The sequence below is a fragment of the Eptesicus fuscus genome, chromosome 1, assembly GCF_027574615.1.
Source record: "Eptesicus fuscus isolate TK198812 chromosome 1, DD_ASM_mEF_20220401, whole genome shotgun sequence".
NCBI classification, from domain to species: domain Eukaryota; kingdom Metazoa; phylum Chordata; class Mammalia; order Chiroptera; family Vespertilionidae; genus Eptesicus; species Eptesicus fuscus.
Window position 1 is genome coordinate 5,802,617 of NC_072473.1, and position 26,594 is coordinate 5,829,210.

Genomic DNA, 26,594 nt, shown 5'->3' on the forward strand with positions numbered 1-26,594 from the left:
TGCTTTTTAAGCCAGCCGTGTCTTAATTTCTCGTATTTATTTTTAATTACACCAGAGACAATTAGCGTTTCAGCCCCTGGGTGGCAGTGTTTCTGAATTGACTTCCGGGCCTCTCTAGCTCTTTTTTCTTTTCTTTTTTTTTTTTTTTTTTCCCCTCTATGGCACTCACTACTGGTTTGTGGAGGTATGCACCTCAGAGCTGCCTCTCTGATGGTCACACGCAGCTCTGGTCCCCAGGTTCTGAAAAAACACCTTCCCCCTGCAGTCTTTCAGGGTTTCCGCCTGGGTTTACCTCTGTATTGGGCTTAGCAATCAGAGTCGGAAAGAGCCCAGGTGTGCGGACCGTGGGTCTGTGCCCCAGACTAAGGAGCCTGCACTCCTTTGAAAATTCTTAGTCTGACCCTCCTCGTCAGATTAAAATGAGTTGCTTTCAAGAGGTCACTTCTGTTAGCAGCTCAGAAGACCCCCCTCCTCATTCACGGATCAGGGCAGTTCCAACTGCCTCCGATTTTTCTAGGCACAGACCTCCCGGCTCCTGCCGGTCCTGCGGTCCTGCGGCTGCCGCGCTTCCCTCACCCAGCGCTTCCCTCACCCACCGCGGGGATTAGAAACCGCCCCTCATTTCAGGCGAAATCTGACCTTTCCGTGGTGCAGTGAAGAGTTTCTTTGAATCCGAATGTTTGCGCTGATAGGGGACCGGTGGTCTGGTGCTCCCAGCAGCTCAGTGTTTGCAGTTGTCGCGGAAAGCCAGGTTTCCACTAAAATCCTCCTTTCCTTGCAAGATGGCGAGGCGCCCGGCGAGCCCGCAGCTCCAGGAGGGGACCCAGCCCCTGTGGGTGCTGCGCGGTCAGAGGAACACTGCCCAGCACTCCCCCGCCTTCTCCTGGAGTTTAGCTGTCCCTTGGCTTGCCCACATACACTCCCTCTGCGAGCCTCTGCTGCTCCGACTCTCCGCCCCAGGAACAGACTCCAAACCCGACTCTATTCCGTCGCCATTTTCTCTCCTCCAGGAGGTCATGTTTCAATTCCCGGTCAGGGCATATGCCCAGATTTCAGGCTCGATCCCCAGTAGGGGGGGTGCAGGAGGCAGCCAATCCATGATTCTCCCTCATCATTGATGTTTCTATCTCTCTCTCTTAACTCTCTGAAATCAATTGTCAGAACAAAGAACACACTAAGTACCCAAGTGAATTCTCTGAACTCATATAGCATTCGTGTTTCTGCCATTAATTTCTGCTGGTTACTACATCACTATATCACCTGGCGGTCCCATGTGAGTAAGCTGTCGCAGCTGAGTTTGGCAGGTCACTTGTCAAAGGAAGGGGTTGCACTTTGCAGCTGTAGCAGCCCATGGCTTGCAGTTTTTGAAGAAAACTCTGCAGTGTGACAGTCTAAACAGATATAGGATAAAAGCATCATTCGCAACTGGCATCCTTCGTTCCTGCTTTGACCTTTCAGGCAAATTCTTAAATCCCCCAGCGCAGGTATCACTGAAAGCTGCCCCTGTCTGAAATAGACGGCGGCCCAGCTAGAGTGAAGTAAACTGAGTCGGGGTAAGTTGCTTGGTGAACCTAGGCTTAGGGCGGAGTATGCGCTTGGGGGCGGGGTGGGGGGTAGGGGAACGCTGGAGGCGGGTCCCAGGCAGATGTGCATGGCCCTCCCCGCCCTCCCTTGCGCACCGACCCCTCTTCACCCTCAGAGGAGCCGCAGCGGTTGGCCAGGGCGCCCCCACCTCTCCAGAGCCCGCGAGCGCCCCCAACCGCAGGGCCGCGCAGGCGAGGAGCGGAGACCCAGAGCTACCAAGGAGAGAGAGGAGGCTGCGCCGGGTCCCGCGCCCTCCCAGGGGACAGGAGGAGGAGCGGCGGGCGACAGCTGCAGCCCTGGCGCGAAGATGCGGTGGCCCTGGGCCCTTGCGCTCCCGCTGCTGCTCCCCTGGGTGGCAGGTGGATTAGAGAACGCGGCCAGGTGAGTGGCTGGCGATCGCCCTGGCTTGAGCTCTCCACGGGGCCCCTACTCTTTGTCCCCCATCCCTCCTGGCACCCCCCTCGGGTGTGTGCTTGCTGAGACGGGATTTAACAAGGATGCCAGTTCCTGAGCGGCCAGGGCATCGCTCCAGCTCCCTTTTGCATCCCAGGCGCCCCACCTGACCGCCTCCAGTGGGTTCCTGGAGGAGGGAGGCTCTGCGCGCACCCCGCACCCCGAGGGCGCGTATTGGCTTCGCGATCTGCTGGCAGCAGTGGGGGCGCGTGTGTGAGGGTCTGCCCGTGGGTAGGTAGCTAATGTGCCTGTGTAGTTTTGTGTCTTCCACTCTCTCTAACCGGTACCAAAGGATTGTCAGTCGCCGGTTTTGCTGGGGGAGAAGGGAAAGAAACTGGGAGGACTGGGACTAAGCGCTTACTGTTTGTGGGCCGAGCCCGCGGGGAAGGGGGTTCCCACACAGTGGCTTTCTCGTTAGGGTTGATGAACTGGAAAGAAGGAACATGGGTGTGAACGAAACGGACTCATTCTTCTTGCTGTGGCAGTTCAGAATCCGAAGCTGTTTCTTTATTGCCCATAAAAGTTTTTCCAAGCCCTAAAACTTACTTTTGCAGAGATCAGCAGGGCCACTTAGGAAAGACACACTTATATAGTGCTCCCTGCAGGCCTGGCACTGTTCAAAACACCCATTTAAAGCCCCATAGTGGCCAAAACTGGTTTGGCTCAGTGGATAGAGCGTCGGCCTGCGGTCTCTGAAGGGTCCCGGTTCGGTTCCGGTCAGGGTCATGTGCCTTGGTTGCAAGCACATCCCCGGTAGGGGGTGTGCGGGAGGCAGCTGGTCGATGTTTCTCTCTCATCGATGTTTCTAGCTCTCTATTCCTCTCCCTTCCTCTCTGTAAAAAATGAATAAAATCTATTTAAAAAAAAAAAAAAGCCCCATAACGGCCCTAGCTGGTGTGGCTCAGTGGATAACCCGTTGGTCTGGGGACTGAAGGGTCCCGGGTTCGATTCTGGTCAAGGGCACATGCTCTGGTTGTGGGCTCGATCCCCAGTGTGGGGGGGCGTGCAGGAGGCAGCCGGTCAATGATTCTCTCTCTCATCACTGATGTTTCTATCTCTCCCTCTCCCTTCCTCTCTGAAATCAATAAAAAATATACTTTTTAAAATGAAATAAAGCCCCATAACTACTCTGTGTGGAGTTATCATCCCCCAGTTGTAGAGGAGAAACATGAGGCACAGACAGGGGGGTAAACGCACAAGGAAGCACAGCCAGTATGGGGTGGCCCGGGCATTCAGACCCAGGCGGTCTGGCCCAGAGTCCCTGCGCCCCAGGGCAGCCTTTTGGGGATCACTCACTGGAAACGGGTTCCCGGTTCCCTGGCTGTGATGTCTTGCCTTCCGAGGTGTCCCCTAAGCAGGGCTTCTCCACTGTGGGACTAGTGCCCTTTGGGGCTGGGGTGGACCGTGTTTGTGGGGTAGAGAGGCTGTTATGTGCGTTGTAGGATTCTTAGCGGGAGCATCTGTGGCACGTCTAACCACCAGATGCCCGCAGCAACCTTCCCAAGTTGTGACAACCAAAACATGCCCCCGCGCCCTGGCCAGTGTGGCTGAGTGGATAGAGCGTTGGCCTGCGGACTGAAAGGTCCCAGGTTCGATTCCGGTCAAGGGCATGTACCTTGGTTGCGGGCACATCCCCAGTAGGAGGTGTGCAGAAGGGAGCTGATCAATGTTTCTCTCTCATCCATGTTTCTAACTCTCTATCCTTCTCCCGTCCTCTCTGTAAAAAATCAATAAAATATATATTTTTTTTAAAAATGCCCCCGGACATGTCCAAGGTCCCCTGCTGAATCACCTCCAGCTGCGTGAGAACCACTTCGCTGTTGAGATTTTTTAAAAAATATGTTTCTATTGATTTCAGAGAGAGGAAGGGAGAAGGGAAGAGAGAGAGAAACATCAATGATGAGAGAGGACCATTGATTGGCTGCCTCCTGCACACCCCACACTGGAGATCAAGCCGGCAACCTGGGCATGTGCCCTGACCGGGAATCGAACTGTGACCTCCTGGATCATGGGTCGACGCTCAACCACTGAGCCACACCGGCCGGGCTTGAGATTTTTGCGTGGACATTTCCTGGGCAGAGCAGGCTGGGAGCCTCGCTTTGGTGCGGGCTGCTTTAAGGTGAGCCTGTCTCTGTTTGACTTGTAGGGAAAAAACTTTCATCAGAGCCCTGGCTGGTTTGGCTCAGTGGATAGAGCGTCGGCCTGTGGACTGGAGGGTCCCGGGTTCGGTTCTGGTCAGGGGCGTGTGCCTTGGTTTCGGGCACATCCCCTGTGGGGAGTGTGCAGAGGGCGGCTGATCGGTGTTTCTCTCTCATCGATGTTTCTGACTCTCTGTCCCTCTCCCTTTCTCTCTGTAAAACATCAATAAAATATATATTTTTTAAAAACTTTCATCAGAGTCTGCCACAGTATTAAGGGATTTTGAAGTTCAAAGAGAACAGACCTGAAATCAGGTTCTTAGAATGTATGGTCACAAGTTTCAATTTCCTTTTCATGATAAAAATGTGGGCAGATGTAATTTGCTCATAGTCACATTGTCCTGGAACTGGGCGGGTCTTGTATTGCTAGAAAGCCCGCTTCAGCAAGACCAAGTTCTCTTTGGAGATGAGAGTGCTAGTTCCCTAGCAACCAGCAAACTGACCTCTAGGAGTGTCACTCTCAAAGTGCCACCAAATTAAATGCAAAGCTGGAAAGCCCCCAAATAAGAATATTAAAATGGAGACTCTGTGGAGGATTCTTCCATTTTCAAGATGTGAAACATGGTTTCCTTACATCATAATACACACACACACACCGTATTACAGCAGGTGTGTGTATTATCTCCTCAACATGCTTGGAAATGTCAAGTGGTCGGCTATTCAGGAACTGCTGGGAGCTGTGGTTAATCAATTCCAGACTCTGAGTTACAGAGACACACTAAAAGAAAAAGCTAGGCATTCACTGCAGAAAAGTATGTCTGCTGATTATTTTCTTCCTTTTTTAAAAATATTTTTATTGATTTCAGAGAGGAAGAGAGAGATAGAAACATCAATGATGAGAGAGAACAATTGATCAGCTACCTCCTGCACACTCCCCACTGGGGATCGAGCCCGCAACCTGGAAATGTGCCCTTGACCGGAATCAAACCCAGGACCCTTCAGTCCGCAGTCCAACGCTCTACCCACTGAGCCACACCAGCCAGGGCATGATTATTTTCTGAGGTTTCACACTTATAGCAAAAATTAACCCTGCTATAGAGAAATTTCTAATATAATCACCAGTTTTTATTTAATTGAAGATCTGCACCATAACTTTAGTGACCTAGAAAATTATATGCCTCTTAAATGGTGCTTAGCACATAGTAGACAATTAATACTTATCAAGTAAGTAAATCATTAGCAGCATATGTTTCCATAGTTTTAAGCATCAATATTTGGCTTGAACCTCAGACTTTTCTATACCCTTTGGGCACTGGGACAATTTAGATGCTCTAGACGTGCTTTGTCCATTCCTAGATCTCCCATAATCCCCTGCTTCTACTATAATTCTCCATTCTCTCCCATAGTACTCTGCTGCCCCCATAATCCCATTTTCTCCCATAATCTCATTCTTTCCCATAGTTGCCTGCTTCTCCCATAATCTCAATCACTCCCATAAATGTTCTCTCCCATGGTACTGTGTTGCTCCCATAATTTCATTCTCTTCCACAATCCCATTTCCTCCCATAGTTATCTGTTTCTCCCATAATTCCATTCTCTCCCGTTTTCCTCTGCTGCTCCCATAATCCTATTCTCTTCCATAGTACTCTGCTGCTCCCATAAACCCATCCCCTCCCACAGTTCCCTGCTTCTCCCATAATCCCATTCTTTCTCATAGTTACCTGCATCTTTCATAATCCCATTTTATCCCATAGTTCCCTGCTTCTCCCATAATTCTCTTTATACCTTTACATAGTCCCATTTATTTATTTTCTCCTTTGTTTCCCTTGCCCTAGGAGATGTATCAGCAAACAATGAGAGATGTCTGAGATTTTGCTGCTTATGGTTTCTTCTAGGATTTTTATGGTTTCTTCTAGGATTTTTATGGTTTCACAACTTACATTTAAGTATTTTATCCATTTTGAGTTTATTCTTGTGTATGGTGTAAAATGGTGGTTGTTTTATTTTTTTGCATGTATCTGTCCAATTTTCCCAACACCATTTATTGAAGAGACTGTCTTGATGCCATTTTATGCTCTTGCCTCCTTTGTCAAATAATAATTAAGTGTAATGGCTTGAGTCGATTTCTGGGTTCTCTGTTCTGTTCTATTGATCTATATACCAGGCTGTTTTGATTACAGTGGCCTTATAGTATAACTTGATATCTGATGTTGTGATCCCAACTTTGTTCTTTCTCAAGATTGCTGTGGCTATTCAAGGTCTTTTTTGGTTCCATATAAATTTTTGGAGTATTTTGTTTTAGATCTGGAAAATATGCCATTTAATAGGGATTGCATTGTATCTATAGATTGCTTTGGATAGTATGGACATTTTAATAATGTTAATTCTATCAATCCACTTGTTTATATCTTCCTCTATCTCTTTTTTCAACATCCTGTAGTTTTTCAAGTACAAGTCTTTTACCTCCTTGGTTAAGTTTATCCCTATGTAGCTTAATTTTTTTGTTGCATTGGTAAATGGGATTATTTTTTTTAAGTTTCTCTTTCTGAGAATTCATTATTGGTGTATAAAAATGCCATCAATTTCTGGGTGTTAATTTTTTATCCTGCTACATTGACGAATTTATTTATTAAATCTAGTAGTTTTTTGGTGGGTTGTTAGGGTTTTCTATGTACAATATCATGTCATCTGTAAATAATGACAGTTTTACTTCCTCCTTTCCAATTTGGAAGCCTTTTAGTTTTTCTTCTTGTCTGATTGCTCTGGCTAAGACTTCCAGGACTATGTGGAATAAGAGTGGTGAAAGTAGAAGAAAAAATGCTCAAAGTCACTAATCATCAGAGAGATGCAAATTAAAACGACAATGAGGTACCACCTGTCAACAAATGACAAGTGCCGGCGAGGATGTAGAGAAAAGAGAACCCTAGTACACTGCTGGTGGGAATGCAGACTGGTGCAGCTATTATGGAAAACAGTATGGAATTTCCTAAAAAAAATTTAAAATGCAACTGCCATTTGACCCAGTAATCCCACTTCTAAGAATATATCCTAAGAAACCCGAAACACCGATCAGAAAGAACGTATGCACCCCCATGTTCATTGCAGTGCAATTTACAATAGCTAAGATCTGGAAACAGCCCAAGTGCCCATCAGCAGATGAGTGGATAAAAAAGCTGTGGTACGTTTACACGATGGAATACTATGCAGCAGTAAAAAAGAAGGATCTCTTACCCTTTGAGACAACATGGACGGGCCTGGAAAGTATTAGGCTAAGTGAAATAAGCCAGTCAGAGAAAGACGAGTATCACATGGTCTCACTCACATGTGAACTCTAATGCACAAAATAAACTGATGAACAAAATAAATCCAGAGACACAGAACCATGGAACACACTGTGGAATCTCAGAGGGAAGGTAGGGTTGGGAGGGTGGGTGGGAAGAGATCAACCGAAAACCGAAGAACTGGTATGCATATATGCATAACCCATGGACACAGACAATAGTGTGGTGAAGGCCTGGGGTGGGGGTTGGGGTGGGCTAGAGGAAGTCATTGGGGGAAAAAGAGGACATATATAATACTTTCAACAATAAAGATTTTTTAAAAAAGAATAAAATCCGTTCTATATAAAATGGCATGGAAGGGACTACTTGATCTATCCTTTGCCTATTTCTTAACTTCATTTTATGTCGTTACCCCACCATGTTCACTATGAATGAATGAATGTGATGGAAAATAAAGATGGCTGTCTTGATAACACTGACTTTTTTTTTTTTACTACCTTCCCTTCCTTGTCTCACTTTCCCTCTTCCCTAATGATCTTCCCTTCACCTCATCAATAAACCACTTCTTGCATTCAAATCTTATCTTATGGTCTGCTTCCAGGGAGAGGCCAAACTAACACACTCCTCTTCCCCAATTTTAGCCTGACTCCTGAGCTTGAAAGATAAATGAGAGAAGTAGAGGAAGCAATGGAAAGTTCCAAGTTTTGCCAAGTTTTGCCCTACCACTCAAGGCATGGGGAATTTGAAAATGCATCAATTCACGCTGGGCCTGGAGAGCTTGATAGCCTATATATTCAGGAAGGTGAGATGCTTTGGGGTATCCCTGGGCCTGTTGGACTTGAACCCTGTATCTTGAAGATGGATGGGAACCCAGAATTGATCTTAACCCATTAGGTACAATGGGCTTGCCATGCTGGGAGCTATTGAAAAAAAATTTAAAAAACAAACAAACAAAAACAAACAAACAAACAAAAAACAACCCATCATGGTTGGGCCTTGTTATCCCTATTTAGGAAAAAAAAAAGATTTAATTTGTTTGTCAACATTTAAACGGATTTAAAGATCAGTAAAAGAAGTTTTAACTTCTCAATTTGTCTTGGAGAATATCATGAAGTTTCCTGGAACCAATTCTGGCACAGTATTTTTTTTTTTTTTTTTTTTTTTTTTTGCAGAAAATAAGGAATCCCATGAAGAAATACTACACTACTTACACAACCCCTGGAATGTTTTTAAATTAACTTCAGCTGTGGAGACGGCAATTTTCTGATTAATTTGATCAATGTAGACAGCAAGCTGTATAATGCATTAAAGAAACTCTGGCAATTCAGCATTTAGCTCAGACTCCTACAGCTCAGGGCCTTCTCTCCACAGAGACATACTCCCCTATGTTAATATGTCCCTGCCTGAGGACCAGGTTCCCTGGGCCTTCTGTGTGCCAAACATTGTTTAAGAAGAGAGATGAGAAATGAGAGAGAGAGAGAAGCTGGCCAGCCCAGCCAGACCTCTCAAGGTGGTAGAGGGCAGTGCTTGTTGGTGGAATCATTTCAGTCCAAGATCAGAAATTCTTTTTCATAAATTCCTTTTTATTGATGACCCCAGGTATATCAGGTTCCATGGGGTTGGGTCAATCCAGCCAAATGCATAAAAGCTCTCTATACTCAGACATCTGTTAAATTCTGATGATTGATACTATGCCTTAACCATGTATCTTTGATAATGCCAGAATGCACTGGTCCAATTTTATACATTTAAAAAATACATGCTTCAGTAAATATGGAACTAAATGCAATTCATATTGATAGCTTTGTAAGGTGTTTTTTTGTTTGTTTTTGTATGAATGGATTCACATATAAAGAACATAATCATGTGTACCAGACTTTAGGAAAAGAAATGATTCTTGAAATACTACTGTGTTGATCATCATAGGCTAACTTCTGCATCAGACCATCTCAAAATCTCCGTGGTTGAACACTGCAGAAGTTTCTTCCTTTGTCTGCCTTGAAGTCCAAGGCATGTTTAAAAGATGGCGGCATGCCTTCACATGGAGCCAGGCTCCATCCATCTTGAGAGTCACCATCTTCCTCCAGGTCCACAGAATCATCTTTCCTCAACGCGTTGATGGAAAATAAGCAGATCCAGGGTCTCTTGGGAGGCGTTGTGAGCAGGCTTGGAGATGACCTACCCACATTCCACTGGCCAAATCCAGTCCCGGGGCCCCAACTAGTTGGCAGGCTGGCTGGGAAGTCTAGCGTAGCTCTGCCCAGGAGACACAGAAGCACCCTAATGAGCACTTAACCATCTCTTCCACCACCGTTAAATTGCAACATATGGAGTTAAAACTATTTGGCCATTTTTAACTTTAAAAAATGGTAGTTTCGTGTAGTTTAACCTAATAGTTTATGGCCCTTATCCAGAATACTCACAACCAGATATTAAAGTAAAATAATTGAATTAGTGATGGGAAAGATCATGAGTGGGCATGATATTCGAGCAAAGGTAGAAGGAGAGGCTGCTGGGAAAGTAATTGGAATCATTTGCTAACATTAACATGGAATGGCATGTGAGAACTATGTAGAAACTAAATGTTCAAGCTTTTTAGCAGACATTTATACTTACTTTTTAAAATGTTTATTTTTCCATCACCATTTATCTCTTATATGCCCTCTTCCACCTCTACCCACCCCCCTAATCCCTACAATCACCACACTGTTGTCCATGTCCAAGACCTCTCTCTCTCTCTCTCTCTCTCTCTCTCTCTCTCTCTCTCTCTCGAAGTTTTTAAAAGATTTTATAAGTTAATGTGCCCTGCTATTATTGTCAATATCATGCTTGCCTATTTCTTCCCCTCAATAATATTGTTTCAATTTAAACAGAAACAATTAGTAATTAATTTTCTTTTTATTTGTAGTTTTAAATAGCTGCATATGTGCATTAAAAGAAAACTGGCAAGCATAAAATGCAGAGCTTGATTCTTGGGGTAATAAATCAATTTCCTCTGGCATCTTTTTAAACCAGCAAGTAATTAGTAGCATTTCTGTCCAGGAGTGATTTCCCCCCTTTAAACTAATTTTCCATTCTCATAACCAGATGTAGAATTTGATGATCAAACCAATAAAATCCCATTTGTAGCTGTTCGTTTGAAGCCATCTCTCAAAGCTGAGTGAATTCATGGATGGCACACCCATTCATTAAAAGGCATGTGGCTCATTTATGGACTCGCATGGTTCTCTAGTGGTTTTTCTTTCCCTGTTGTTTGAAGCTGCTCGGTCGCCTTTAGAAAATATGCACAGAGCGTGCCGTTGCATCCATAGTGGAGCTGGAGGCTGATTTGTACAGTTGCCCGGACATCAGAATCCATTTTCTAGTTCCTAATCATCAGTAGATTCTTAGCTATTTTCATTTTTTACACAAATGAGACTAAGGCTAGATTTAATGTCCAGTTTCTGATTTCTTCTAAGAGAGCTTGAATTCTAAGATGCACTTGTCACTGAGAAAGGGATTTCTTCCAGTGCCTAAGAAATCTTACTTTATTAACACGTTTTGGATGGCCCAAGGGTTACTCATTAACATTTTGGAGAGTTTAACAAGTGATACTTTGTACAATGTCAAAAACGATGACTTGGGAGAAATTACTACAACACAGATTTCTGTGTCACCTTTTCACCTACAGGCAAGCATGTGAAAGCAATAAAACTCGAGAAAGACGATGTCTCTGGAGAGTTGTGGTAATGTGCAAGCAGTATATGAATTTCATCTTCTGCTAATTTTCTCCTGTTAGTTAACCCCAGGCAGAATTCTGCATAAATCAAAAGTGATGGATTTTACCCAACACATATGAAATGGGTTTGACCACCTGTGCAGGGGACCCTGGGCGCTTTCACCAAAGTTTCTACTTAGACTTTTGGAAAAATACCATATTTCAACAAATTTAAATTTGTTTTTGTGATAGTTAACATCTAACAGTTTTAGTAATCATGTTAGAGCTTATCAAGTTCACCATGGTTCTAAGGCAGCTGGCCTGTGTTTTGTCAAATCTTTGATATTTCTTACTGATTGATATCCTTCCATAACTCTCTGGAGCTTTCAAGATGAACAGACTGTTTCACGTGGACACAGGTCTTTTCTTTCTGGCCCCTGCTAATCTCCCTGCCCCTTCTCCATCCTATTCTCTCTGCTTCCTCTCCCACTTCCCTAGTGCAAACACACACTACTTTCTATTCTCAAGTCTATAGGCCACCAGCTTGTGTTCTTAGTGGCTCCATCCTTGACACAGGCTACTTTCTCTGCCTGAAACACCTTCCCCAGTAAACAGATTCCTCCCTTGTAGCTGGGTAAGTTCCACCCGTCACCAGAATTCATATCAGGCCCTATTTCCTCTAGAAAACCCCTTGATGCAGGCATTCCTGGGGTCTGGGGACCCAAGGGTCTGCCAACCACTGTGGGTTCTTGGCTTCATGTAAGAAAGAATTCAAGTACAAGCCAGAATAGAATTTAAAGTGAAAGAGAGTTTCTTAGTGAAGCAGTGAGAGTGGCTATTCCATCTACAGAGCATCCCCTCCCTAGTGGAATTTACTTCTTTCATTGAAGTTCATTTAATCGGGTGGTAGGGCATTCAATAACGGGGGAGAGGAATGTTCAGGATCTTTCTGGGAAAGGAGTGGAGATTTCTGTTAAGAGCCCCAGCAACCATGTTGTGTCCTTATATAGGCTTCATGTGGCTGCAGGGTATGTCGGTTAGCATGCAAATGTATTTCAATGGGATATAAGGAGGTTAGGGGTCACCAAATGAGACACACACACACAAAAAAAAGACACCAAATAGCTGCAGTAATCTTGTGAAGGAAGAACAAAGCAGGAGAGATCACAATACCAGATATCAAGCTATACCACAAAGCCACTGTAATCAAAACAGCCTGGTACTGGCACAAGAACTGGCATATAGACCAATGGAACAGAACAGAGAACCCAGAAATCGACCCAAGCCATTATGCTCAATTAATATTTGGCAAAGGAGGCAAGAGCATACAATGGAATCAAGACAATCTCTTCAATAAATGGTGCTGGGAAAATTGGACAGGTACATGCAAAAAAAAAATGAATCTAGACCACCAACTTACTCCATACACAAGAATAAATTCAAAATGGATAAAAGACTTAAATGTAAGGTGGGAAACCATAAAAATCCTAGAAGAAACCATAGGCAGCAAAATCTCAGGCATCTCTCATTGCAATATATTTACAGATACATCTCCTAGGGCAAGGGAAACTAAGGAGAAAATAAACAAATGGGACTACATCAAAGTAAAAAGCTTCTGTCCAACAAAAGAAACCATCAACAAAATGAAAAGGGAGCCCACTGTATAGGAGAACATATTTGGCAATGATACATCTGATAAGGGGTTAATATCCAAAATATATAAGGAACTCAAACAACTTAACAAAAGGAAGACAAACAATCCAATTTAAAAATGGGCAAAGGACCTAATAGACACTTCTCCAAAGTGAACATACAGAAGGCCAAGAGACAGGAAAACATGCTCAAAGTCACTAATCATCAGAGAGATACAAATTAAAACAACAGTGAGGTGCCATCTCACACCTGTCTGAATGGCTACCATCAACAAACGACAAGTGCTGGTGAGGATGTGGAGAAAAGGGAACCCTAGTACACTGCTGGTGGGAATGCAGACTGGTGTAGCCATTGTGGAAAACAATATGGAGTTTCCTCAAAAAATTAAAAATGGGCCCACCCGGCATGGCTCAGTGGTTGAGCATCAACCTATGAACCAGGAAGTCACGGTTCAATTCCCAGTTAGGGCACATGCCCGGTTTGTGGGCTCAATCCCCAGTAGGGGGCATGCAGGAGGCAGCCAATCAATGATTCTCTCTCATCATTGATGTTTCTATCTCTCTCTCCCTCTCCCTTCCTCTCTGAAATCAATAAAAAAATATACTTAAAAAAATTAAAAATGGAACCGCCATTTGACCCTGTGATCCCACTTCTGGGAATATATCCTAAGAATCTCAAAACACCAATCAGAAAGAATGTATGTACCCTATGTTCACACCAGCACAGTTTACAATAGCTAAGATCTGGAAACAGCCCAAGTGCCCATCAGTAGATGAGTGGATAAAAATGCTGTGGTACATTTACACAATGGAATACTATGTAGCTGTAAAAAAGAAAGATCTCTTGCCCTTTGAAGTGTACACTTTTAAATGGTAAGTTTTACCTTATGTGAATTATATATCAATTTTCAAAACGCTAAGAAATGATTCTTAAATGCATCACTGTGTTTGGACTAGTACTTATTTGCTCAACACACTTCATGTTCAGTAGTCTGTGGTTTCTTGTTTGGGCATTGTTAGATCCATGCAGACTGGGTCAAGTAGAATTATTAGTAACTAGAGGCCTAGTGCATGAAATTGTGCAGGGTAGGGTCCTTAGGCCTGGCCTCCCCGCCTCCCCACCTCCTCCTTTCCCTCAGCGCCCTGCCACCACCACTGGTCTCCCGGCATGTTCCGCGCCACCCCGGTGGTCAGCGCACATCATAGCAAGCAATCAAACTCCCACTCTCCCGGTTGAACTCCCGAGTGGACAATTTGCATATTATCCATATATATATATCCAGATTAGATTATGTCAGATGGCTGTATTATTTCTCAGCCACTACACTTTCTGAGAGCATAGTAATGCTACTTACCAGACTGTCCTTTAATGTATCTGTTTACAGTAGACTATGACATTAAGAGAGCAAAGATTGGGTCATTTTCATCACTCTATGTGCCTAATATAGTGTTTGGAATATAACAAGTGCTCAGTAAATGTTTCGCTTTAATGCAGTGGTACTTAACATGGGATGGTTTTGTCCTCCAGGGCAGCGGTCGCCAACCAGTGGTCCGCGGACCACTGGTGGTCCGTGAGGTCCGAAAGGTTGGCAACTGCTGCTCCAGGGGACATTTGGCGATGTCTAGACGTTTTCAGCTGACACTACTGGAGGGGTCGGTGCTGCTGGTGTCTGTAGGTAGAGGCCAGGGATGCTGCTAAGCATCCTACAATGCACAGGACAGCCTCCAACAACAAAGATTTATTTGGCTCAAAATATTGGTCATGTAGAGGTTAGAAAACCCCATTCAGAGGTTGAGCGAATGACTTACAAATCCCCCAAATTAATTCCATTAGAGTATGAAAATAATGTCCCTTCAAGAAAAAAGTAGCCGGGCCGGCGTGGCTCAGTGATTGAGCATCAACCTATGAACCCAGAGGTCACTGTTCGACTCCTGATCAGGGCACATTGCTGGGTTTCGGGCTTGATCCCCAGTGTGGGGCATGCAGGAGGCAGTCATCAGTGATTCTCTCTCATCATTGATGTTTCTATCTCTCTCTTCTCCCTCTCTGAAATCAATAAAAATATATGTGGGGTTTTTTTTAAAGAAAAAGTAAAAAATAAATTCATCCTTGATTTGGTGTTCTCAGCTAATGAAATGTCAGACACCATCTCTTTGTAGCTCTTAATTGAACAACCAAGTTGGTGGGAGGCAGACCACAAGGGAAAACGGTAAGGTTAGTTAACTTCCCGACCTTGACTCAGATGTTATTAACTTGCATAAAATCCAGCCCTGCAGCAGAAAACACGTGGTAGAATGTACATTCCTTGTCTGCTAAACAGCCCAGGGAACATTTGACAGTGAATTTAATATGCGTGTGGGAACAACCCCAGCCCTCCATAAAATGTACAACTCAATTCTTCTTCCAGGATCTGCTAGCAACCCTGTCCCAACCTAGGCCAGTAAGTAGGTAAACTTGCAGCGAGCTTCATCCATGGCCCAGAATACTTAGGGGCACTTGGTGACAGGGCTCACTTGGTCAGGAATCGGCAAACTACAGCCTGCAAGACAACGCTGGGTAGGCATCTGTTTTTATGTGGCTTGTGGCTAAAGCTAAATCAAAAGAAGAGTACTGTTGCCCAGCTGGCATGGCTCAGTGGTTGAGCGTTGACCTATGAACCAGGAGATCATGGTGTAATTCCAGGTCAGGTCACATGCCCGGTTGTGGGCTCGATCCCCAGTGGGAGGCATGCAGGAGGCAGCTGATCAATGATTCTTTCTCATCATTAATGTTTCTATCTCTCCCTCTCTCTTCTTCTCTGAAATATATACTAGTATGTATGTGTGTATGTGTGTGTGTATGTGTGTTGTGTGTGTGTGTGTGTGTGTGTGTGTGTGTGTGTGTATAAAAGCGTAATATGCTAATTATACCAGACGTCCTTCTGGATGACCTTCTGGATGAAGCCAGGGCTGCGAGGGATGCCCAGGTCCCAGGTGCCAAAGGGAAGCCGGAGGGAAGCCCATGAACTTTTGGCCACTTTCATGTGCCCCAGTTTTCTAGATTATGTAACCCAATTCTTTTAACTCTGGGGAAGAAGGAAATGGATGACACTAATTATTGGGGAAGGCTGGCAAGGGATGGTAGCACAGATTGGCCATCCCAAATTCAGGTTTTTAGTCGAATGGGCAGGTTTGTTGAAATTATCCCGGTAACTGACATCTATGCTGCTCATTTAGTAGCAGGGAAGGGTCCCTGTTGCTCTTTCTGTTTTCTCAATACTAACATGTGGCTCTTTGTCTGCAGTCCAAGGGGTCACGGGTTGTCGGCACTCGAGCCCGGGCTCTGTCGCTATGGAACCAAACTGGCCTGCTGCTACGGCTGGAGAAGGGGCAGCAAGGGAGTCTGTGAAGGTAACTCAGGCCACCAGGTACTCAAGTAGGAGCTCAGGGTCTTTAGGTTTTTACTATTATTTATTTTTATTTTTTAATTGATTTCAGAGAGGAAAGGAGAGGGAGATAGAAACATCAATGATGAGAGAGAATCATTGATTGGCTGCCTACTGCATGTCCCACACTGGGGATCGAGCCCGAAACACGGGCATGTGCCCTGACCAGGAATCAAACCATGACCTCCTGGTTCATAGGTCAACTCTCAACCACTGAGCTACGCCGGCCAGGCTTTAGGTTTTACTTGTGACACCATGAGCTGTGGGGTCCCCAGCAAAGGGACATGGATAGCTACCAACATCCAAGCTCTTAGGTTCCTGTGAGACCTCTTCCCACCCAAAATGTGGCTGACACCATCACCCTAGACATGGTTTGTTAGGAGACCTGCCTTGGTCACTTATTTCTATTGCTATCTTAGTGCGCATGACCGGGTGGCTTGTTATTGTTTTAATCAGGAGAAACTGAGTTGGACAAAAATAGGTCAATAAGTACCTCCTTCCAATTATAACTTTTTACAATTGATTTCTAATGATATACACTTTTTAATTATGAATCACGCAACTGGTAGACTCCAGTCACAAACGTGAAAGTAAGCCATTTACTTTATAATTTTGTTACTCATATTTTGAAAGTCCATTATGCCAATTTCTAAATGGTTTATATGCAAAGATGTTAAGTATTTTTGGATTCTCTGTACAACTTACATACTAATGAGCCATAATTGGCCTTGGACATTGTTTCTCAGGCCATGTGTTAGGAAAAGGCCTCTGATCATTTCTAGAGGGTTGGGATGGACAGGGATTTATGTAGAGTTTTGTGGTGTTTCTTTTTAATATGACTTTCTTTTTTTTTCCACTAATCCTCACCAGAGGATGCTTTTTTTCCATTGATTCTAGAGAGAGTGAAAGGGAGGGAGTGGGGAGAGAGACAGAGAGAGAGAAACATCAATGTGAGACACATTGATTGGTGGCCTCCTGCACATGCCCTGACACAGGCCGGGATCAGGCCTGCAACCCAGGTACATGCCCTTGACCAGGAAATGAACCCGGACCCTTCAGTCCGTGGGCCGATGCTGTAACCACCGAGCCAAACCAGCCAGGGCTAGATGACTTTCTAGCATAACGAATACTCTCAGTGTGAGGAATCAAATCTTTGTTTATTCCTCCCAGCTGACTGAGCTGGGATGCACTCCTTCGTGGCAGGAGTCTGGTCTCCCTGTTCCTGTGTCCCTAGGTGGCATATGCCTGAACCTCAGTGTTTTATCTGTTAAATGGACAAATACACTACTGCATGCCCCATACACTTTAGGTGTTGTTGTGGATCCTATTGGATTATAAACTGTAAAGCTCAAGAATTTAGCTATTTTTAAGAATGACATCGCTGCCCTAACTGGTTTGGCTCAGTGGATAGAGCGTCAGCCTGCGGACTGAAAGGTCCCAGGTTCAATTCTGGTCAAGGGCATGTACCTTGGTTGTGGGCACATCCCTGTAGGGGGTGTGCAGGAGGCAGCTGATTGATGTTTCGAACTCTCTATCCCTCTCCCTTCCTCTCTGTAAAAAATCAATTTTATATATATGTATATATATATATATATAAATGACAACGCTGCCTTATTTTTGCTGGTCTGTCCCTACCCAATCCTGCTCCTCTCTGATTGAAAAATATCTGGGAGGAATATATCCCCAGAAACTAGAAATACCAATCAGAAAGGATATATGCACCCCTGTGTTCATAGCAGCACAATTTACCATAACTAAGATTTGGAAACAGCCTAAGTGCCCATCAGCAGATGAGTGGATTAGAAAACTGTGGTACATCTACACAATGGAATACTAAGCCGCTATAAAAAAGAAGGAGTTCTTACCATTTGCAACAGCATGGATGGAACTGGAGAGCATTATGCTAAGCTAAATAAGCCAATCAGAGAAAGATAAATATCACATGATCTCACTCATATGTGGAATATAATGATCAACATAATTTGATGAACAAGAATAGATCCATAGACAAATGGCAGGGGAGGGTGAGGGGTTAGAGAGCAACCAAAGGACTTGTATGCAAGCATATTAGCATAACCAAACGGAGCCATCAGGGCACATGGCTGGGGGCTCAATCCCCAGTGTGGGGCCGATCAATGATATTTCTCTTATCATTGATGTTTCTATCTCCCTCTCCCTTCCTCTCTGAAATCAGTAAAAACTTATTTAAATAAAATAAAATAAAAATTGTATTTTATCCGATTTGCATCGTCCTTCTTGATAGTAAAGTCATGTGCTCCTTGAAGCACCAAAACAATAGGGTGGTTACACTCTGATCGCCAGGTCTCCGATTTCTGAGCCAGAGGGTGGGCTTTGTGTTAACGGGACAAGAACACAGAGTTAGACCCCCGCCTGTGAGATCCCAGTCTACCTTGGCCTTCACCTCCATCTGTCTCTTCACCCTTCATTCCTTGCAAGGCCCTGTCTCAGTGCCCGAGCTTTCTAGATCTTGGCCGCCGCCCTGCCTAAATCTGCTCCCTGGGCAGGTCTGCTCAACTCTGTATTATTAACCTTCAGATGTATGTCACTTAGCCAGAGGTTGTCCATGAACAAGTCATTAATGAAAAGCTGCAGATGGCGGGGTTTCAGGAACAATTGAGCAAGTGAGCTTTACTTTCTCTAAAGCCCACTAGAATTTCAGACCATTTTAGACATAAACTGAATTTTGCTGTGGATCAGCTATTCAAATCACAGATCCAAAGTTACTATAAATTGAAATATCTTTCGGGAGCTTTGACTTTATGGCAGCAAGAGTCTTATTCACCATTGCTAGTTCCCAAGCAAAACACTTTCCAGTGTGGCCTAACTGGTTTGGCTCGGTACATAGAGCATCAGCCTGCGGTCTGAAGGGTCCCGGGTTCGATTCCAGCGGGGTCATGTACCTTGGTTGTAGGCACATCCCCAGTAGGGGGTGTGCAGGAGGCAGCTGATTGATGTTTCTCTCCCACCAGTGTTTCTAACTCTCTACCCCTCTCCCTTCTTCTCTGTAAAAAATCAATAAAATATATTATTAAAAAAACTTTCCAGTGTGTTAAAGAGGAAAATGGACCAGAGAAAAAGCAGATCATCCTCTAAATGTCCCCACGGATGTCTCTGCCATAGACAAGGCGGCTGAGTTTGACATGCGTACATTTCACTGTGCTAACTACTCATATTCTTTTATCCTTAAAACACTTTTCTTTCCACAGCTACGTGTGAACCTGGCTGCAAGTTTGGTGAGTGTGTGGGACCAAACAAATGTAGATGCTTCCCAGGATACACCGGGAAAACCTGCAGTCAAGGTCAGTGGAACAGACCAGGTCCTAGTCCAAACCTACCCCAGATCTTTCACAAGCATTCTCATCATTGCAGTGGGATTTGTGACACAATATAGTGCTCAGGATTTAACTCCGATCTTCAAATGAAAGTGGTCTCAGGCCCTAGCCAGTTTGGCTCAGTGGATAGAGCGTTGGCCTGCGGACTGAAGTATCCCAGGTTGAATTCCAGTCAAGGGCACATGCCTGGGCTGCAGGCTCGCTCCCAGTAGGGGGCATGCAGGAGGCAGCTGATGGATGTTTCTCACTCTCTCCCTCTCCCTTCCTCTCTGTCTCTAAAATTAATAAAAACATATTTTTTTAAAAAGAAGTGAGTGTCCAGCCCTGGCCAGTATGGCTCAGTTGGTTGAGCATCGTCCCATGCACCAAAAGGTTGCCAGTTCAATTCCTGGCCAGGGCACATGCCTGGGTTGCCAGCTCCATCCCTGATAAGAGGCGTGCAGGAGGCAGCCGGTTGATGTTTCGCTCTCACATACACTGAGTGGCCAATTATGATCTCTGAACGCATAATAATGTGGCTACTCAGTGTGTGTGTATATATATATATATATTAGAGGCCCAGTGCATGAATTCGTGCATGGGCGGGGTCCGGCCAGCCTGGCCAGGGGGAGGGGACATGGGCGGTTGGCCAGCCTGCCTGCTGGTCGAACTCCTGGTCAAGGGGACAATTTGCATATTAGCCTTTTATTATATAGGATAGACACTTAGTGGCCAGATTATTATGCGTTCAGAGATCATAATAATCTGACCACTCAGTGTAGATGTTTCTCTCCCTCTCCCTTACTCTCTTTCTAAAAATCAATAAAAATATATTTTTTTAAAGTGAGTGTCCCCGCCCAGTCCCTACTCTTGCCATAGTTAATTTTGCTAGGTCCCTCCAGCCTTTTCTATGATAGAACCAACATCAGTATCTCTCATGGGCATCTCCCATGTCAGCACATACAGAGCTGCCTCACACTTTTTAAGCCTGTATCCTAGTCCTTAGTGTGAACACTTTTATCATTTATGTAAAAAAATACTTTATTTAATCACTATCGTCTAAGTTGTCTCCAATTATTTGCCATTATAAACAATGCAAAAGCAGACATCGTTCTATGCATATCCTTGCACCTTGAGTGGGTGCAAGGATATGCATATAAGAATAGGATAAATTCTCAAAATGGAATTGTTGGGTTGAATAATGTACATATTTTTTTATTTTGATGGATATATTTTAAAAGGCAGTTTGTGACTTTTGTCACGGGCTGTTTATTTGAAGACATTGGAGAGTTTATTTATAATATTGAGAACAGCAGTTTTCAATCTGTATAATACTGTTCCCCAGGAAAATTTGCCAGATAAAATACAGATCCCTAGTTACATTTTAATTTCAGATAAACAACAAATAATTTTATGGCGTACTTATGTTCCAAATATTGACTGGGATGTATATATACTAAAAAAGTTTAATCATTTATCTAAAATTGAAACTTAACTGGGCATCCTGAATTTTTGTTGTTGTTGTTTATCCTCACCCGAGGATATTTTTTCCATTGACTTTTAGAGAGAGTGGAGGGAGAGGGAGAGAAAGAGAGAGAATCATTGATCAGGCTGCCTCCTGCATGCCCCACACCGGGGATCGAGTTCACAATCTGGGATGTACCCTTGACCGGGAATCGAACCGTGACTTCCTGGTTCATTGGTTGACACTCAACCACTGAGCCACACCAGCTGGACAGGTTATTCATTCTAATTGTTCAGAATTCTTTTAGTAAACACGGAAAAGCACAGAAAAGAAAGTCACAGTCTCACCATCTGGAGATAACCATCATTAGCATTTGAGCACAGCCTCCCAGGCCTTTTTTTTCTATGCATTTTTATTTTATATATATGTTTGTTAACCCTCACCTGAGGATATTTTTCCATTGATTTTTAGAGAGAGTGGAAGGGAGAGGGAGAGACAGAGAAACATAGATGTGAGAGAGACACATCGATTGGTTGCCTCCCGCATGCCCCAACCATGGCTTGGGATCGCGCCTGCAACCGAGGTACATGCCCTTGACTGGAATTGAACCCAGGTCCCTTCAATCCACGGGCTGATGTTCTATCTACTGAACCAAACTGGCTCGGGTTTATATTATATTTCTTACAAGTTTGGCATTGATCTTTATAGGTGGTTTTGCAATCTTCTGTTCTCATTTAACACCATTCCCTGAACATCTTTGCATTACCCAGTTCCACATCTGGATGTTTCCGGATTCAGGGAACCTTTCTCGTGTTCTCACCACCCCCTGCAGATGTGAATGAGTGTGGAGAGAAACCCAGGCCATGCCAACACAGATGTGTGAACACACATGGAAGTTACAAGTGCTTTTGCCTCAGTGGCCACATGCTCATGCCGGATGCCACATGTGCCAGTAAGTGTCAACAGCCAGGCTGCTGTCAGTCAGCCTTTGAGGCTTAACTTTTGCCATTTGATGCTTGGAAGAAAGTTGACTTGAGTGATTTAAAAGCAAACAAACAAACAAAAAAACACACAGAAAAATCTCTAACATCACCCCAGGCTAAAACATCTTTGAGTACTTTTTTTTAAAATTGTGGTAAAACATATATAACATAGAATGCTCCATTTAACCATTTTTAAGTGTACGGTGTAGTGGCATTTTATATATTCACAATATTGCATAACTATCACCACTAATTCCAGAAAATCTTCACCCCAAAATGGGAACTATCCTTAATAGCAGTCACCCCCATCCCTCAGACAATGACACATCTGCTTTCTGTCTCTATGGATGTGGATATTAAATAAAAAGAGTCGCTGAGGAACAAAATAAATTCTGTATCTCTGTATATGCAGGGATGTATTGGGTTTCTTCACGAAAATAAACATGTTGGCTAGAATAAGCCGCTTGTTTCAGGAAGGTGATAAATTTAAATTCCATCTTGGAATATCAGTCCCACCAAGTACCTTTCTCACGCCCTTTGCCCCAGGCTCAAAGATTAGTGACTCTTGTTGCAAATACACTCTGGTTCACATTCCTGGAAAGAAAAGCCCTTCTGTGATCAAGAGAAACCCATGTCCTGTGGGAGGGTGAGAGTCTGTATCCATTCATTTACTGAGAAGGAAAGCTTTTCAGGTTTGAGCTGAAAGGTAAACGCATCCTCCTTGCCTGCCTCCCGGCCTCCCTCCCCTCTTCCCATTTCTCTTTCTACTGCCCTGCAGCCCCCAACAAGCCTGGAGCCTGTGCCTTCTGCCAGCTTCTGTGGTGGCAGAGTCTGGGGACTCCCCAGCCCGTCCTGGGCTTTCCTGCTGTTGTAAAATTTTGGCTAATGCGGGGCTCACTGCTCCCCTGGCTTACCCATGGACTGTCCCTTCTTGGCAAAGTGCCCCAACACCACCACTCACCTAGATTCTTCATTGGCCAGCAAGCTGAAGAGATAGAGCAGGCATTCAAGAGGCTTTTAAAAAATCCTGACTAGCCCTGACCGGTATGGCTCAGTGGATAGAGCATCAGCCTATGGACTCAAGGGTCCCAGGTTCGATTCCAGTCAAGGGCATGTACCTTGGTTGCGGGCACATCCCCAATAAGAGGTGTGCAGGAGGCAGCTGATTGATGTTTCTCTCTCATCAATGTTTCTAACTCTCTATTCCTCTCCCTTCTTCTCTTTAAAAAATCAACAAAATATATTTTAAAAAAATCCTTACTATTATAAATTAAACAGAAAACCACCAGAGACAAATACATAGCTTAATGAGTTCTTATATGGTGAGCACCCAAGTAACTACTACCAAATAGAACATCGCCAGAACCCCCCCCCACACACACACACACACACACACACCCTCGGGGGAACCACTAGTCAGGCTTATATAGTAATCACTTAACATTTCTGAAAAGATATATGCTAATGGATGTTTCTAAAACATTCCATGAAGGCCCAGTCAGTGCCAAAAAAGGTAACTTTCTCCAAATGGAAAGATAGAATTAGGTAATTGTGAAGATTAATTTTAAAAGACGACAACTAAAGAGAAGGAAGAGTGAACTAGAAATATAACTATCGGTAGGTGTTTGTTACATTATCTCGGCCTGTGTATCTGGCCCTGCCCCCTCTTTGTTTCTGTGTATGTAAAGGTTGCCTGGGCCTCTCTGTTTATAGCTCAGAGTGTCCAGGGGCCCCGGACCGCTCTCCTGGATGCTGATTTTATTGCACCTGGCTCCCTGAAGTCTCTTGTGCAGCTGGGTGATTGGCATGCCATGGATGGGGTGGGTGAAGGGAGTATATTCGCCATGCTCTCCTGTTGTAGAAGCTTATGATCCACACGTACTGGACTCCTGCTGAGGAAATGCATTTTTGTGAGATAAGTTATGGTTAGCGATGAGCGACAGAAAAATCCAGCTAAATCATCTTACTTGCTAAAATAGCCAAAGGCAGGCAGTTTCCCAACCGCTCAACAAGGACTCAGTCTCTGCCATCCTCAGGGTATTGATTTCATTCTCATACTTGTTGCCTCAGAGTCACAATATGGCTGCCGCAGCTCCAGACATCACACGTGCATTTAAGGGAGGCAAGACAAAGGGGAAAGGAGTGATGCCAGTGAATGACACCTCTGTCATGACTGTCCCTTTTATTGTGCAGCAGCATATTTTCCAAAAACCCCACTCCCTCCAGACTCATCTGTATATCTCTTTGGCCACAACTGGGTGACATGGTCACTCCTCTTTGCTGCAAGGGAAACTGGGGAAAAGATAAATATCTGGCTTTTCAGCCTCGTTGATCCTATATAATAAAGATGTAATATGCAAATGGTCATTACGCCGTGAAGTGTAAGGACTGACCGCATAATGACCAGATCATGGATCAGCAGGAGGGTGGGGCAGCAAGCTACAAGCGGGCAGCAGAGAGCTACAGGAGGGGGCAGGGCAGCAAGGGGGGTTGAGGGAGCTACAGGAGGGCAGGGCAGCAGGTGGAGAGCTACTGGAGGGCAGCAGCGATCTACTGGTGAGCTACTGGCACACGGATTCATGTACAGGGCTACTAGTGTTAATATAAAGAGAAAAGGAGGTCCAGAATGGCTAGCAGCCAGTCAGTATTGTCTGCCACATGTTTTAAAACTGGTACCTAAAAGACCAAGTCTCATATCTCAAGTGACTCTCTCATTGAGGCTAGACATGCATGGAGAGCTGTCTAGAATGGATTCTTCTACCCTAATTACTCAGATTGATCACCTGCATTGGAGGTTGCATTTCAACCCTGTAGGGAGCAGCGGGTGACATAAAGAAGTGATTAGAGCTCAGGCAGGAGGAGAGGCAGATGCAGCCTGGTAACTGAGGGGTGCATGTCCTACCCAAAGACAGTCATATTCAACACACTGGCCATCGAAACAGACCACGTGGCCACCAAGGCACTGCTGTGCCCAGATTCCATGCAAGGGTAGGGTCCCTATTGGCTGCTGGCCGGGGCCTTCCTTCGTTCCGCGCTGCCCCCTGGTGGTCAGCACACATCATAGTGAGCGATCGAACTCCCGGTTGATTGAACGCCCAAGGGGACACTTTGCATATTATCTTTTATATATATAGATTCCATTCCATGTGTTACATGTAACATCCCAGAACTCGGAGGTGGTTTCTCAGTAAGCACTACTTAGCATCTCAAGAGGAGGCTCATCTTTGCCTACTTTTCCAGACTCTAGGACGTGTGCCATGACATACTGCCAGTACAGCTGTGAAGACACGGAGGAAGGGCCACAGTGTCTGTGTCCGTCCTCAGGACTCCACCTGGCCCCAAATGGAAGAGTTTGCATTGGTAAGGCACGAGGCATCGCCTCCACGCCCTGTCCCCTGTCCTTGACTGATCCCTTTACTCAATTCCTCCTTTTTCTTTTTTCTTTTTCCTTAACTTTAAATATATACATATCTTTATTGATTTCAGAGAGAAGGGAGAGAGAGAAACATCAATGATGAGAGAAAATCATTGATCGGCTGCCTCCTGCACATTCCCTACTGGGGATCGAGCCCGCAACCCTGGCATGTGCCCTTGACCGGAATCAAACCCAGGACCCTTCAGTCTGTAGGCCAATGCTCTATCCACTTAGCAATACCAGCTAGAGCTCAATTCCTCCTTTTTCACTGATACACTCTGCTTGGTGACTAAACATCGCAAGCTCCTAAAAGTACAGACTTATGTCCGTCTCTGAGACAACATTGTTACCCACATATGCTTTAGACTTTGGAATGCTAGAAAGAACACTTCTCTGTTATTTGGGAGTTGCCTAATGCCATAGTGTAAAAAAATTTTGAAATAATTTTATTTTAGTATATTTACCCTGCACATGTTACTTCGGCCACCAAATTGCATATCTTCATAGTATTGTACTGAATTATATTGCACCAAATATACATAATATTTAGAGCAAGGAGCACAGAGCATTAATAAGCCATGTCAAACCAAGTCAGAACATTGAGTTATTAATCTTATTTATTTAAATAAGGAAATATCAGTATGATTTAATATTCGTAATTCCTTACTATAAAGAAATATTTTTCACTCAAGGTGCTGGATGTTTATCGTAAATGTACATAACTTGATACACTGCATTTAGAAAGCTCAGCCAAATAGGTCCTACATCAGTTAAACACTTTTTTTTAATCATGTAAATTAAAAATTTGGCTCTGCTCTTTGAGAGTAATCAAACAGCTTTAATTAGAATGACAAGTTTAGTATTCTGTAGTAAAAGAAGGTTTCTATGACAAGGCTAATTCCTGATAAAACTGAATCCACACACCGTCCCCCCCCCCCCCACGTCTTTGATTGTTCAGATGCTGTTTTTATTGGAAGGAGAAGAGGATGTGCAGGAAAGTAATCACTGAAAAGTAATTGTTGTCAGTCCATCACTTATTTATTGATTATTTTAAGAATGCAAAAGAAGCCCTGACAGGTTTGGCTCAGTGGATAGTGTCGGCCTGCGGACTGAAGGGTCCCAGGTTCGATTCCGGTCAAGGGCATGTACCTTGGTTGCGGACACATTCC

At 44.3% G+C, this 26,594-nt stretch overlaps 1 protein-coding gene across 1 annotated transcript in view; it reads left to right on the top strand.

Annotated features, from left to right (window-relative positions):
* The first annotated feature begins 1,891 nt into the window (after positions 1–1,891).
* Positions 1,892–26,594, top strand: part of EGFL6 (EGF like domain multiple 6) — a 33,934-nt gene continuing 9,231 nt past the window's right edge. Inside the window, 5 exon segments of the mRNA XM_054714814.1 lie at positions 1,892–1,965; positions 16,089–16,195; positions 19,458–19,550; positions 21,860–21,979; positions 25,251–25,370. Of these exon segments, the coding sequence (XP_054570789.1) occupies positions 1,892–1,965; positions 16,089–16,195; positions 19,458–19,550; positions 21,860–21,979; positions 25,251–25,370 (514 nt within the window).